Genomic DNA, 15,398 nt, shown 5'->3' with positions numbered 1-15,398 from the left:
AGAGAGAGAGAGAGTGGGACAACGCGCGGCCGCACGCCAACTGCTCGGCGAAATGCCCAGGCCACCGCGCCGCGGGCAGCGCACGGTATGGACACAGGTATGTTACGTATGCTCATAAAATGTCTGGGATCCAAAAACTGGTCACTTGGCATTGGCACCCACCTGTTTGCACAAACTGCACTATATGCACATTCACAAGCTATGTGTTGCCGAATTCTTCCTTTATTCATAGTATTGTTGAAGTGATTTCAGCGAGTGCCCTCTGTTAGGCTAACTACTTTGTTTATCGTCATTTATTAATTTTTTATTATTATTAGCTAAAAGAGCATACCATGGAAATTTTGCATGATCGTCTACCAGTATCTTATAACCTAGCACAAAATGCTCAACAGTAAGCAGGAAAACATGATGGAATTATGTATGCCATGAAAGAACCTCATGATTGCATATAAAGGGAATATGTATAAGCAGAATTAGACAACATCTTCCTCCTTATTTAGATGAACAAACAACACTCACGGCTAAACACGTACTAGTATCTTGTTGAGATCTTCCTCTCACCTAGGTTAATACACAACTATGCCCGTTGTGTTCTTTTGCCAAGGCATTGGACGTTGCCGCCTTCAAAGTACCATTTACTTATTCTTCAGCTGCTTCTCTTGCCAAGCTTGACCAACTTACAACCAAGAATTCGTAAACTCTATCATACAGCTTGTCAAAGAGCCGGAAATAAGCAATCCTCCATATCTTGTTGAACAGCAGGACACAAAATACCACCCAGATCCCTACCACAAGTCCTATACCGAAACCAAAATAAAATGTCATCGGTTTGAATTCTTGCTTGCTGCTGTGGATGAATGTATAATTTCTTGAACAGTTCTTTTGAAGAGGAGGTCCACAAAGTCCTTCATTTCCAATATACATTAGTGATGGATCATTTGCACTGAGGGTGTCAAGTTGGCGGCCTGAGGGTATCATTCCAGATAAATTGTTGTAGGACAAATTCAAGTAGCTTAGGAATGCCAAACTTGATAAGCTCGATGGGATTCCACCAGAAAGTTTGTTCTTAGAGAGGTCAAGAGATTCCAATGACTGCAGGGTACCAATCTTGTTGGGAATTTCTCCACTCAACTGGTTTGAAGATAAATTTAAATTTATTAATGCATCAAGAGAAGTGATATTTGGTGGAATTTCACCTGTCAATGAGTTTGTTGATAAATCAATGCCCACAAAATATTGAAGTCCCCCGCCATATGGAAGTTGTTTCCCTTTTGTAGATATTAATAATATTTCTCCGAATTGACCACTTACTTCGACTGTGACCAAACCAGAACTCATACTAGCACCAGAAAAAGGCTGGAAGCCTTTCATTGTCATGCCTGTAAGGTTAGATAGATGCCATGGTATAGCACCAGATATGTTGTTATCTGATAGGTCCAAGTACTGGAGAGACAAAAGATTTGTAATTCCAGCTGGAATGCTCCCAGAAAATGTATTATGACTTAGTCGTAGAATTTGTAAATCTCTAAAGTCTCCTATCCACGCAGGTAAGCTCCCAAAGAACTTATTCCATGCAAGATCCAAAAACTGCAGGCCTGTGCAGTTCTGCAAAAAAGCCGGGAATTTTCCTGATAACGTATTGTTGCTTAGCAGGAGAAAATTGTAGCTGATCTCAGAACATTGTGGGATTTCACCCACCAGAAGGTTGCCTGACAAATCTATATCTCCCAACAGTTGCAATTCGCAAATAGATTGCGGAATGTTGCCACCAATTCGGTTTGAATACATGAGTAATGTTTGAAGCTCTGGAGCTTCAAGATGTGGCGGCAGTGTTCCTGAGAATGAATTGTTGGAGATGTCTAACACATTGATTTTTCTTGGAAAAGGAGGTATTGGTCCAGTGAATTGGTTTGAACTGAGGTAAAGTTGTTCAAAAGCCATGTCACCTAGATGCGCTGGTAAGCTACCACTTATTTGATTTTGCGACATGTCCAGATATGTGGCCTGGGAAAATGTTGACCAAAACCAATCAGGAATCTTGCCCATTAGACCTGTGCTTGAAATATCAAATTCGATGATTTTGTGCTGCCACTGAAGCCAAGATGGAAACAGAGGCCCAATTTGACAAGATGCAAGCCATGCAGACTCCAGCCTGAAGGGTGGAAGCCAATCTGAATCCATTGAAAACTTCAAATAATTGGAAGACAGGTCTATGTTCTTCAAGCTTATCAGACCTGCAAAGTGTTCTTCCCTGATAACACCACTGAAAGTGTTATTGCGTAGGACCAAAGAAGTCAGATTAGTAAGCACACCAATCTCAGCAGGTATGCTTCCACTTAGGCGATTGCTGGAGAGGTCAAGGCTGGCTAAGCTTAACAAATGCATAACCTCTGTTGGTAGATGTCCAGAAATATCATTATAAGAGAGATCAAGGCTAACTAAAGACGTCAAGTCTCCAATCCCTGGTGGTATACTTCCAATAAGGTTGTTAGAGGAGATGTCAAGCATGCGCAAGCTCGTGAATCTTCGTATCGAATTTGGCAAGGCTCCAGTGAAATTGTTGTAACTCAAATGCAACTCCAGTAATTTTTTCCTTGCAGCACACTGTGACGACAAACCGTCAATCAACATTGTCATATCTCCAGTTATCTCCTTGTTGGTGAGATCTAGTATTTCCAAACTGCATAGATTGTTCAGCTCTCCTGCCATCACTAAGTCCTTGTTCAGATTGTTGTATGAAACATCAAGGACTTGGAGAGATGTCATGCTTCCTAGTTGTTGTGGAAATTTTCCAACCAACCCATTGTAGGATAGATCAAGCATCTCAAGTTTTGTGAGATTGAGATGCACAAGTGACTGGTTTGCATTTTATATAGTAGCGGTAAATTATGAAGTTTACTATATTGTTTAGCAAATTATAATTAACATGAGCATCCTTTTAGACTAAAATTGATAACAACAATTAACCCACACATTTAATTAACATGTGATTAAAATTTTAATATTCACAATAACAAATATATAATAATGTCCCGTGCAATTTGATCACGGACTGATTATCAGTTAATAAAGTTCTACTAGCACATAAAAATGCCATATTCAATGAAAAAGGGGAAGGTGAAAAGTATAAAAAAAATCATTTACTCCCAAAAAAAATGTCACCAGTGATCTTAATTCTATTTATTAAATAAAGACGCATGTAGGAGGAAATACATCAATATAAAATGTATGCATAAAGATCACGTCCCGCTTGTTTTAGTGCCATCTGATCAATGACACTTTCACGTACAACCATATGACCTTGGTACGTGGCAACATTGGCAACGATGTGATGTTTCACTTTCTAGCTGAAAAAAGAAATACACGCCATTCATATATGTTGGCCAGTGGCCACTTAGCTTCGACCACCAAGTGGAGATGATGTTCATCACTACACCGAGGTATCATAGCATTAAAGAACTTTATGACCAACCATTTTGATTGTAGTTTACATGCATCTATATATGGCTTGAATTTTGCTTATGTTTTCCCTTTACATTTGTGCAAAAGAAAGCAATAATTTGAAAACTGGATTAATTAAGCTCAGTGTAAGAACAACCATGTAGATGATCATCAGTTAATAATTAATTGAGCACTGCACAATTGCGACGAATGTTGCCTTGCGACCCGGTCTTGACCCCAACCCGGCCCAACTTGGTCATAGCCGTGACGAAGGCCTGGTTGAAGGCGGCGCTGCTCTGGGCCCAAGAATCCACGATGGGCCTGGACCGTGGGTCCGAGTACAGCACCTGGTCAGAGCCCAGAAGGCCCATCCCGTTCTGCAGGTTCTTGAAGTACTGGTTGTCGAAGGCCCGCGGCGTCACCGGGTCCATGGTCACGGCGATCCGCGGGTCCACGTTGGGCGGGCACGACCTCTGTAGCTGGGCCGCGTATCTTGGGCTCATCGTTGGATCCACCGACGACCCACGGATCCGGCCCGCGAATGTGTTGCAGTGTGCGAACCCCACCGTGTGCCCCGCTGCACAGTTTAACATGACAATGAGGTCAAATGTATACATACAAAAAAATACAGTAGGTTTTTGAAGTAGCAGTGAGTAACACCACACTACTACAAAGCGGATTTGTACTGGGGTAGAATCTATTTTTGCAAGCGGACGAAGCGTCCACCATATTGGCTAGTGAAAATCGGTGAAGTGACATCTCGGTTTTTTATTTTTTATTTTAGTGACAGTAAGTAAAGATATGTGACAGCTGAGTGGCTCAGATCGATTCTACCTACTCCCTTCGTAAAAAAAAAAGGACAACCTAGGATAGGAAGAGGAGATATGATTCCTCCTAATTTAACGAATCTGGACAGATGACACGTCCTCTTTTAGATTGCCTTTTTTTAAAGGATGGAGGGAGTAGGTCCAAATCGGAATGTCGTGACAGGGCATGTTGCTATAAAAAAAACCAGCTCATGGGCAAGCACATAGTTTTGTCTCTTCATGTTGGGCTGTTTTCCAGAGATGGGCTTGGGATCGAGTGATCTCGATGGATGGAAGGATTTGTACGGTTGTTTGTACAGTTGTAGCAGATGGTTCCAACCACAGGCAAGCATGGTTGGTAGGAGTTGGATTGTGTGCAAGCCAGGGAATATTTACTTAGCTACAGAGATCTGGTTGCCTTTATCTCTCTCTCAGATGCAACAAAAGCTAGCAATATGCATGCATGGGAGATGTAGTAACTATGCTTAAGTAGGAGATAATACTTAGTACACATGAACAAGTTGCTTTTGCAATTAATTGGTTGCCTAATCATTAAAGCACAAGCAATCAGTAATTGGTAGTGGCTATTTCTCAGAGTCACTGAGTAGATATGTACTGATATATTATCAATATAGTTGCCTTCACTTGGAAGACCAGAAAGAATTGATATAATTATTTTGAGAAAGTGTTTTCATTTTTTTAGGGTATATGTCACCTAAATACATAGTTTTTTTTATAAAAAAAATAAGATAGATTAACATAAGTTATTCACTCCACAAACATATTTTATTTCTAAGATAAAAAAAATAGATACATAATACTAGATTCAGTTTAATTTATTTTTGAATTTAACCTTGCATGTTTGTCAGTATATAACTCATAAACCTATATATTTTCTTAATTTTTTCAATGATCATCCCTCGAGAGGAATGAGAAAAATTGAAAAACCATCGTCGAAAGATTTTGATTAAGTTTAATTGATGGGAGCTGTTCATAACTACTCCCTCCATCCCAAAATGTTTGACGCCGTTGACTTTTTTAAAAATGTTTGACCGTTCGTCTTATTTAAAAAATTTAAGTAATTATTAATTCTTTTTCTATCATTTGATTTATTGTTAAATATACTTTTATGTATACATATAGTTTTACATATTTCACAGAAGTTTTTGAATAAGACAAACGGTCAAACATGTTTAAAAATATCAACGGCGTCAAACATTTAGGGAAGGAGGGAGTAATTAATTGCGGTAAGTGATGAAGACTAGTGTGGCTGACCGGAGAGGGCGATCATGTCGGCCTGAGAGAGGCCGTTGGCGGCGAAGAGCGCCGTGAGCTGGTCGAGGTTGAACGTCGGCGGCGGCAGCCTCCCGTTGACGCTGCTCGCCGTCGATCTCAGCCCGTCCAGCCGCCCAAGCTCCACCGCGTACGACGGTCCTCCGGCCTGCACACCATTGATTCCGATCAGATGAACATTCGCTTTCTTTGCATATGTACCCATGCAAACACACACACACATCTCTCAGCAAAATTAATTAGAACTTTGGTTAATCATGCGACATATATGATGATAAATCTTGATGGTGACGTGGTGTGTCTCCTGTTTCAGGTTATAAGACGTTTTAATTTTAATCTATTTTAAGTTTGACTAATTCTATAGAAAAAAGTAGTAATATTTACAACACTAGTATAGTTTCATTAAATCTGTAATTAAATAAAATTTCATAATATATTTGTCTCGAGTTAAAAATACTACTACTATTCTTTTCTATAAAATTAGTCAAACTCAGAGTTGTTTTAACTTTGACCAAAGTCAAACTGGGAGTACACGTACCAGCGCGATGGCGTCTCTGGTGGCCATGGCGAGGATGTCGGCGCAGGAGACGCGGTCGCGGCATCCCGGCACGGCGTCGACGGCGGCCTTGGCCTTGATGACGGTGTCGAAGCCGTCGCCGGCGAGGGAGAGGTTGTTGGGGTGGTCCTTCTCCGCCGTGTTGTTCCCCGCCGACGCGACCACCACCGACGCGTCGCAGCCGTCGACGAAGCAGTCGTGGAAGAAGAGCCGCACGGTGGCGCCGACGGTGGCGAACGTCTCCTGGACCTTCCTCGCCACGGCGCCGCGGACGATGGACTCCACGTTGGGGCACACGCCGGCGTAGTAGTTCCGCCGGAGCTGCGCCGCGCACACGGTGGCGCCGCCCGCCATAGCGACCAGCACCAGCATCGCCGCCGCCGCCATCCGCCGCCTCATCACCACCACCATCATGTACGTCTTCTCCGAGATCAGCTTAAGCTTAAGCGAAGCTAAGCTATATAGTGAGCTAAGCTAGGTGTGAATTAAGTTAATGTGGTGTACTGGTTGCAGTGGAGCACAAGTGAAGCTAGCTAGGTAGACGACGATCGATGATAATGCTCTAGGCAGAGTGGCCGGTGATGAAGTGGATAACGGCGGCGATGGTGGTGGTGGTGGATTTGTATAAATCGATCGATCGTGCATTGGTGCCAAGTGGTTGGATGAACTGTGTGTGGCCGGCGAGGAAGAAGGGCATATGCAGGTGACGTGGTTTAATCTTGGCCGTTGGATGAGGCAACCGACGGTGCAGATGGAGGCCACGTCGTCGTCGTTGTCGATATGATGCATGGTCCCCGGGCGTAAAGGGCAGAGTGGTGTATATGTAGGTGTTGTGATCATCGATCCGATCCGGGCATGACGTGAGGTTGATATGAAACTGAACGAGACGGGTATGCACAACTAACTGCACCAACAAATCTTTCGTTGCGTGGATATACGTATATCGTTTGTGAATTAATGTGCCCAATGATAGCTTGATCGGCAAAAATGTTAATCCAAAGAAAAGGGCTAGCTAGATTATACTCACGTCGATGTTTGATAGTTAGACGATGTTGTTAATTTTTAGATATACGTAAACGCTTGGTCATTCATCTTATATAGTACATAATAATTTGTGGAAATATGAAAAATTTACAAGTCATGTTTATTGATAAAAGGTAATTATTTTGAATAAAAAGAATGATTAAATATATGTTCAAAAGTTGATTATGATATCTAAAAAACAGAGGTAGTACTTGGCATATACTCCCCGTCCCTAAATATTTAACGTCATTGATTTTTTTTAAACATGTTTAACTGTTCGTCTTATTAAAAAAATTAAGTAATTATTTATTTTTTTCCTATCATTTGATTTATTGTTAAATAAACTTTTATATATATATATATATAATTTTACATATTTTATAAAAGTTTTTAATAAGACGAATGGTTAAATATGAGCTTAAAAAATCAATAGTGTCAAATTAAATATTTAGAGACGAGGGAGTATGATGCACGTCACAAGTGAGCCATGCAGGCTGAATCATGATGCAGTGCATGAGGATATTTATGTTAGTTACTCTTTCCGTCCCAAATTATAGGGTACATGCTTTTTTATCAAAATCAAACTCGATAACCCTTGACTAATGACCATACGTACTAGCTATATCTATACCATGTATTATACATGTTATATCAGTAATTTTAGATTTTGATATATTTTCATTTGATGCTAATTTCATATTTATTAAAAACATAGTCAAAGTGTGTTATTAAAGAACGTGTTAAAAAGGAGTAATTAGCAATAATTAGACCAATGTGAAAGTGTGCTATTAACGGCAGTCCCAACCCATAGTGTCCATAAACAGTGTCTATGGTGCCATATCAATAAGACATCACAATAGAAACTACAATCTACAACCCATGGTTTCTTAAAGTGGGCCATTAATAAATATATCATCTCTCTTCTCTATCAATCATATTTATTGTTCATCTATTATAAAGACACTATTCTCTCCCAATGCAAAACTTGATAGTGTCCAGTACATAGGTTCTCGTGTTGAAGCTGTCTTGCATGAGACCCAGTTTCTTCCTCTCTTCACTCTCTCTTAATTAATATAGTGTCACATAAGTTAAAAGTCCTACATGGCAATATAGTTAATGCCATAGACACTATTCTAGATAGAGGGTTAGGACTGCCCTAAAGAATGTGTAAAAAAAGAGTAATTAGCAATAATTAGACCAAGGTGGAGGTGGTCTCAAGGGAAGCATGCACTAGCTTTTATGGCTAGCTTGTTTGCACTCCATGGATAGGACATTAGGACTCCACTGCTAAAAGTATATACTACTAGTATTATCTTTTGATGCCTCTAGCTAATGGTGCTCACCCAAAAAACGGCCACATGACACAACTAGTGGCTTGCCTAGAGATAGCTGGACGGAAACGAGATGTGGCCGAGATGATATGCCTATCTTTGTCGATACTATTTGGAGGTGGCTTCTGGAAACACCTAAAAGCAATTAATTCTACACTTATGATTTCCCATTTTTGCATATGATTTTGTTTTCGTTTTTTCTAAGAAAGCAATAACATGAAGAACAATATTGTAACAAACTCTTTCATAATTATGACTCTCTTGTGTGTTCCATATATATAAACTGTAATAATAGTGTTCGATCATTCATTCACTAATTATTTGATATAATGCTTAATTATGTAAATTTGCAACCTATATATAAGACATAATTTTATTGGATAATTAATAAACTATATAGTTATCATATTTTCTTGTAAATGGCCTAGTAACTATTTTTTCTCTATTATGTAGGCACGTGCACACACACTACAACACGAGTACAGAATAGCTTCACGCATGAGTACACGTGCAAAATGAAGCAGCCCCTAACAGTACACGTGCAAGGAGATGGAGGCCACAGCCCACACACAGGAGATATATTGTTCTCATGTATGAATCCACCGTCACTTCTCGTCCCTTCGCCTCCTCTCGTTCCCCTTCCTCTCTACATAAACCTCTCCAAAATCTCTCCCCTCTAGCCCCTCTTCCCCTTCGATTCCGATGATTCGCCGCCGGCGAGGGTTGGAGGAGGGGTCCGGCCACCTTCCCCTAGTAGTATTTAGTTAGGTTTGTCCTGTTCGTAGCTAGTCTCGTGTCCTAGAGTTTGCCGGTGTTGCCTCCCATGGTGGCGGCCGGTGTGGTGGTCCTCGATGGCGGTGGTGGTTGGAGCTGGTGGCTTTGTGCCTCTATGATGGGGAATCGAAGCTCTGGTGGGGGATTCACCCTCCCGCTTTGGTCCCAAAGGGTGGTGAAGATTCCAGATCTGAGTTACCTTGGTGGTGGTGGAGGCGGTTCCAGCGCCGGTTGCTGGAGGTGCCCTGCGTGCGTGTGGGCACACGCTGGTGGTGGCAACTACGTCGCGCTCGGCGTTGTGGCGGTCGTCGTCTCCCTCCGTTGTACTTGCGCTGGCGGTGGCGACGGCGTGTACGCCGCCCTTGGCGTTGCTGCGGTCATCGTCTCCCTTCGTCGTGCTTGCGCTAGCAGTGGCGACAGCGTGTGCGCGGCGCTCGGTGCCGCTGCGGTCGTCGTCTCCCTTCGTCGTGCTCCCGTCGTCTGCTGCGCCCCAGCTTGCGCTGCCCCTGTTGCAGCCTCTGCCTCTGTTGGCAACAACCATGGTTGGTTCGATGACGACAATCTCCTCCAAGTCAATGTCTTTGGGATTTTTGTGATTGGGTGTTTGCTCCGGCTAGATTCTTGTGGTTCCAAGTTGCAGGTCACCTCCTTCTTAGCCATCGTCGTCCTCACAGCAAGACATAAGTCAATTGGCAACCTCTCAAATGCCCCATTGTTGATGGTTGGCTGGTCTATGGTTTGGCCCTCTCTTTTGTTTCCTAGCAGCAGAAACCGCGTATGGTTTGTCATTCGGGTTGAGCTCAGAACCCCTGTGCAATTTTGATTATCAGGGTTGTTGTTAGAGTTCCTCAGATTCAATGACGAATCCCGTGGGGATGCTTCGCTGAGTCCGGTGATGCTCGCACCAAAATCTATGGCTCAGCAATTAACCTCGATCTTGGGCCGTTCCCGTGGAGGCAACCAAAGGGGATCAACGGTTTGTCAAGCGGTGTGCACTTCAACTGAGGCAAGGTAGCAGTCGTCGCGGTTTTAAGACGTCGTGGCTCTACAGTCGTCACGGCATCACCGCAGCTCCCTATCGGCTTGCTCCTTTTTCTGCTGTTTGGTTACATCTGGAAGGCTTCCATAGTTTGGTTAATCCTCTTTCTTTAGGGTTGTCTCTAATGCTTTCAGCTATTATCCTTTGTTGTGTACTGGGGTTTATCCCCTAATATCTGTTCTTACTTAATAAAGTTGTTTGTGTTTAAAAAAAAAATCCACCGTCACGCCTCGATCTCCCTGTTGATTGTTGTAAGAGCAAAACTAATTATTAATTAACTAGAGTAAAATTTAGAGAAATGCAAATTTAATAACTAAATTATCAATATTTACTACAACATTAATTGGTCACCTAGTTCATTGCTGCAAGGATTAAGGATGAAATTATTATGTAGGTAAAGTTGAATCTAGAAAAAAAAAAGGTCTGTAAAGCGCCAACAAGTTGATAATTTGGTCGCTAAATTAATTTGTACGTACATGTCTAAAATTCACTCCATGGAGTATTAATCTCTATCTCTTCTCGATCTATATCTATTTGTACATGTGCTAATCTGCTGCCAATGAACCGCAACCTTAATTAATTAAGCTTTAATCTCGTTGTCTCTAGCGCGATCTCACGCTGCTAATTTGTCCTGCTCCCTCTCCCCGTTCTGCATATATTTACTTGCATGATGCATGTCATTCAGATATAATTATTATTCGATCCAAGTTCATTTTTTATGATTCAGGTTTCGTATAGGTTTCTTTTCGACGTCATTTTTTAATGATAGATGCTCATGATATATTAATTGCTCTTGCTATAAGTGGTCAATTACATACTAATGGAGTATAATTAAGTTCAACAAAATCAATTGAAGTAATACTGTTTAATTTCTCGCTTTTCTCTCCTCCCTAAATAAATATGCAGAGCTCCTTCCATCTTAATTTTGTTCTGTGGCTGAACCGCGCTATATATATACATCAGGATATATAATAGGATATATAATATAGGAGCTTTGTTCTGGTCCAGTAGATGGTACCTCCCTGAGGTACCAGATACCAAACGAAATCTGTCCGTTCAATCAATAGAGATACGATCGGGCGCGCTCCTTCGTGCACGGCTTGACTCTGTTTCCTCAGCTCGTATGTCTCGTTGTCACTGCCTGTGCCTAGCCGCTGTTGCAGCACCCCATGGCATGCCCTTGCTCCACAGCAACGGTGGTGCGGCCGGCGCAGCCGCAAGCCCGCAACCTAACTTTCCCCCAAGCCTGATTACATCTCCCTTGACGCGCCTGACTGTGTTACCGCAGGTGCAACAGTCTCCACCCCCAATGTGTCTCGGGCGCTCGGCAACCTGCATCTTGCTCCGCAGCATCAGGGACACATCACCCTGCCTTTGTTCCGTCGCATCTGATTTCTGTTGTGCATTACGTTATGTTGTACGTAGTCTATGCAGCCTAGATTCTCATGGCTAGAACCTAGTTCTCGGTGGCAGAATTTGTATCGAGATATTTGAACGTATCAACTGTGGTCGAAATTGTTTTTGTCTATCTGCTTCATGTGTTATTCATGTAAATCATTGCTGCAGTACCTATAAATCTGTTAAATTAACTTATTCTGGAATTATATGAATGTCTAATGAATGATATAGTGGAAGAACTGCTATACCCGTGACAGTGGAATCGAGATTCAAGAGTTTCTTTGTTGACAAATAAGAGGCCTCATATAACTACTAGCCGGCCAACACTATTGTTTCTATTCTCCTCTACAATGAAATAGAACAAGTCCTAAATTTGGCATCATGACCTCAAGTACCAGAATTTGGCACCCATTTATACCAAGTCCCAAATTTATGAAAAAAATTTGGCATAACCTCCCCTACATTCATGGACATTCATAACAAGCGGGTTATAAGAACTTCGATCACAAAACATTCATACACATAATATCACATTTAACCCCCCCCCCCCCTCCCCCAAAGAACTTGAAAACATACATAGGCACATAGCTTCACATACAACACAGGTTACATATGTCCATAACCTACAGCCTCCCAAGTACACATCACATGTTACATATATACCCATAGGCCAAAAACCTCCTAACGTACTCCTTGGCTTGAGCCCACAAAATGCAAAGTGATCAAGCGCACCTTCAAACATATTTTGGTCCAAATCACCAAAACCTGAAATAAAATCAACACTTATAAGGTTCGAATTACAAAGTAGTCCAATATAGCAGCCTGGCTAGAAGCAACCATTGTTAAGTTGAACACGGAATCTAAGATTGCTTTCCTGAAGAGCTCTATCAGGATAGTGATATGTAAAATGCAGATTTTAATTGTTGTTTTTGTTTTAAGTGGAAGGTAGCATTGGGCCGAAATAGTTTTTTTTAGACATAGTGCTAGATATACAAAAGGATATAACACCCATAGGGCATGAGACAAAACAGCATATGTGTGTTCCCATAAAACTCATGTTATAACATGGCATTTCATAGATATCAGATTTTGACGAATATAACTTTGCCAATGGATAGTTTGCATCACAACATCTTTGATTTCTTGCAAAATAAACTTACTAACTTTCAGTCCTCTGTTGGAGGCATGTCACGCGGGCCTTCAACCGAAGCTGCCGAAACCACTATACCCACGAAGCACCGGTCGACGACCAAGGCGTTCACCTAGGGCGAAGCCAGGACGGTTCGCCATCATGCCTAAGGGACTCGCCGTGAAGTCTTCGCTTAGGATGAAGCTATAGGGCGAAGCAGGAGGGATTCGCCAGGTGGTTGGACATCTTCGCCAATAGGCCCAAAGGGCCACACGGCCCAAAAATGCCATTCGACATAATTGGGTCAACTTGGAGGCCCACTTAGGGGGCCCCGAGCCAAATGGGCACTATTTACCCTCATAAATGTCCCATCTTAAGAGTATCCGGCCACGTAAATTCCCCTGTACATATATTAACTCTAGGGTGCATGAGCTTGTACTAAGACTATAAATAGCCCCCTAGGGGTATGTAATAGGGGGATCCCAAGAAAAATTCCATTATTCAATAAATTACTTTACTATTCCACTCTTCTACTGTGTGAACCACGTCCTTCGACGTGAGCAGTTGTCTTTCGACAACACTCTCTAATTTGAAATCTTTTGAGTTGTAAATATATATGATATATAGAACTAAAATCCATATATCGCTTCAAGTATGTGAAATCTAATTTGAAATCCTGTGTGTTTTAGCTTGAAGTGTGACTATACAGAAACGTCCTTGTGATCCAATTGTGCTGTGGATTTAGGATAAGTTCATTGTGTCGACATTTGAGATCACGACTACGGTATTTTGCATAGTATGGGGATTGTTGGTGCTAGGGTATATGCGAGATTGAAGTAAGAGAGATGGAGACAAATATTTTTATACAGGTTCGGACCCCTTATCTGACAGGTAATAGCCCTACTCCTGTTGGCTGAAACCGGTGTTGCTCTTATTAATCATAATCACTTCAATACAATATTTGGGATAACCTATCTAACCGTTGTCGAGTTGGCGGCCTAGAATACCATACCATCACTTAGTCGACAATAGGGTAGTCTTCCTCCTTGAATCCATACTCGACGGGACCAGAGATAGCGCTAGATTCCTCTTGTCGGCCTCCGCAGGCACCGGATTAAGTCTATCTAGGCATATATCTGATGTCGATATCCGGTGGCATGTCTTGGCGCGTGTTAGCTTGTATTGGTTTGTGTCTATCTTGATTGTTCATGTGTCCCCCCCCCCCCCTCCTATGGGGTCTTATATTTATACACATAGATGTCCCCTTGTCCAAGTAGAACTAGGGAGACCAATATGGATACAATCCGAGTAGTCTTTGTAGTTTCTATATAGAACTCCTTTTGTCCTTCCTTATCCGGAACTGCTTCTATATAAGAGGTCTGATTCCGTATAAAACTTGGTATATGGTGGGCCCTGCCGAGCTTAGTCAATTACTATTAGGCATGTGGTATCCATAACCATGACACACTGACCTTGACAATAAGGAAAAATACGCAGGTGTTAGAAAGTAAGAGGACTTGCCGTTTTCGATGAGTTGAACTTTTCAATCGTGGCAGACCACCATTGCCGATGGCATGGCTGTGGCGAGGATGCCATCGGCAGGTCGATCTCCTGCCATAGGAAATGTTTGGGGGCCGTGGCTTGGTGGACGACCTCGTGGATCTCCATGCGCACCAAGTTTTGGCTATAGGAAGAGAACCTCGGTGGCTGTGGGTGGAGGAACGTTGGGAAGGTGGGGAACGCTGGAGCTAGCACCCTTGGGGGTGGCGACACCAGATCTAGCGCCCCTTAGGTTTGGGGCAGCTGGATACAATCCCTAGCTCCAACACTGCCTCATGGCCAGCTAGCCCTTCCTTCTCACTGCCGGTGGTGACATTCTTGCTCATACAATGTGCGATGGAGCTGTGAGAAGAGAAGATGAAGGGGCACAGGTGCATGGGGCGTCGAGCGCTGGGAGCCTCAGCCGATCGAGCACAAGCATTTCCGACAAGGATAAGGATAAACATGAAATTACGATTTTACCCTTTGAAGGGTTTGTACCAGGTGAGGTGAGCGTCGTTACCGCTAGTTACTTGATATGTGACGGCCGTCCGATCATCCTATTTCATTAGCCCATATTTGGTACCGCCCTCCTCTGCTAGAGTGTAAAAATTCTCATAATATAGTGTTCACATTATGATTAATTATCTGTTGCATTGTTTGTGAATGGTTCCGGTGAATGTCCTGATTTCTTTCGAATCGACAAATGTATGCATGAATGAATATTTATATATCCATCAGTCATACTGTTCCCTAAAACAAATTAGCACCATTGAGTCAGAGGTCACAGCTCAAAATTAACTAATATACTGTAGGAATTATAACATCCTTGATTAGAATGGGTACGATCGGAAGTGATTCAAATTCATATTTGTTGGTTGTAGCTTCTTTGTTGCTAGTCTTCTTACGGGTTATGTGTGTAAGTATTATCGGTGCGTGATGAGGCTCTTTTTCTTTTCTGGCAATTGCCTTCTAGTTTTTACTCTAGTTTTTATGTGTGTAGGTATTGTAGGTATTGTCTGGTGTTGGTCATTCAAAAAGATAACCATATTTCTCTTTTCTCCCCCTT

General features: G+C 42.2%; 2 protein-coding genes across 2 annotated transcripts; both read right to left on the bottom strand.

Moving 5' to 3' along the window:
• Positions 1-279: 279 nt before the first annotated feature.
• Positions 280-2,868, bottom strand: LOC127780472 (receptor-like protein EIX1; the record flags this gene model as incomplete). Its single annotated transcript, XM_052307386.1, has 1 exon — positions 280-2,868. A coding segment is annotated over one exon (2,229 nt), but the record flags the coding sequence as incomplete, so codon positions are not given.
• Positions 2,869-3,139: 271 nt separating this feature from the next.
• LOC127778663 (peroxidase 50-like) lies at positions 3,140-6,854 on the bottom strand. The gene is made up of 3 exons (XM_052305285.1): positions 6,079-6,854; positions 5,523-5,688; positions 3,140-4,018 (listed from the first exon to the last, which is right to left on the bottom strand). Exons 1-3 carry the CDS (start codon positions 6,508-6,510, stop codon positions 3,624-3,626), a joined length of 993 nt encoding a protein of 330 aa, XP_052161245.1. The 5' UTR covers positions 6,511-6,854; the 3' UTR covers positions 3,140-3,623.
• Between the last annotated feature and the right edge of the window lie 8,544 nt (positions 6,855-15,398).

This window comes from Oryza glaberrima, chromosome 7 (assembly GCF_000147395.1).
Source record: "Oryza glaberrima chromosome 7, OglaRS2, whole genome shotgun sequence".
Classification (NCBI taxonomy): Eukaryota; Viridiplantae; Streptophyta; class Magnoliopsida; order Poales; family Poaceae; genus Oryza; species Oryza glaberrima.
Note: the sequence above shows the minus strand (reverse complement) of the source record. Positions and strands in the feature narration are given on the sequence as shown.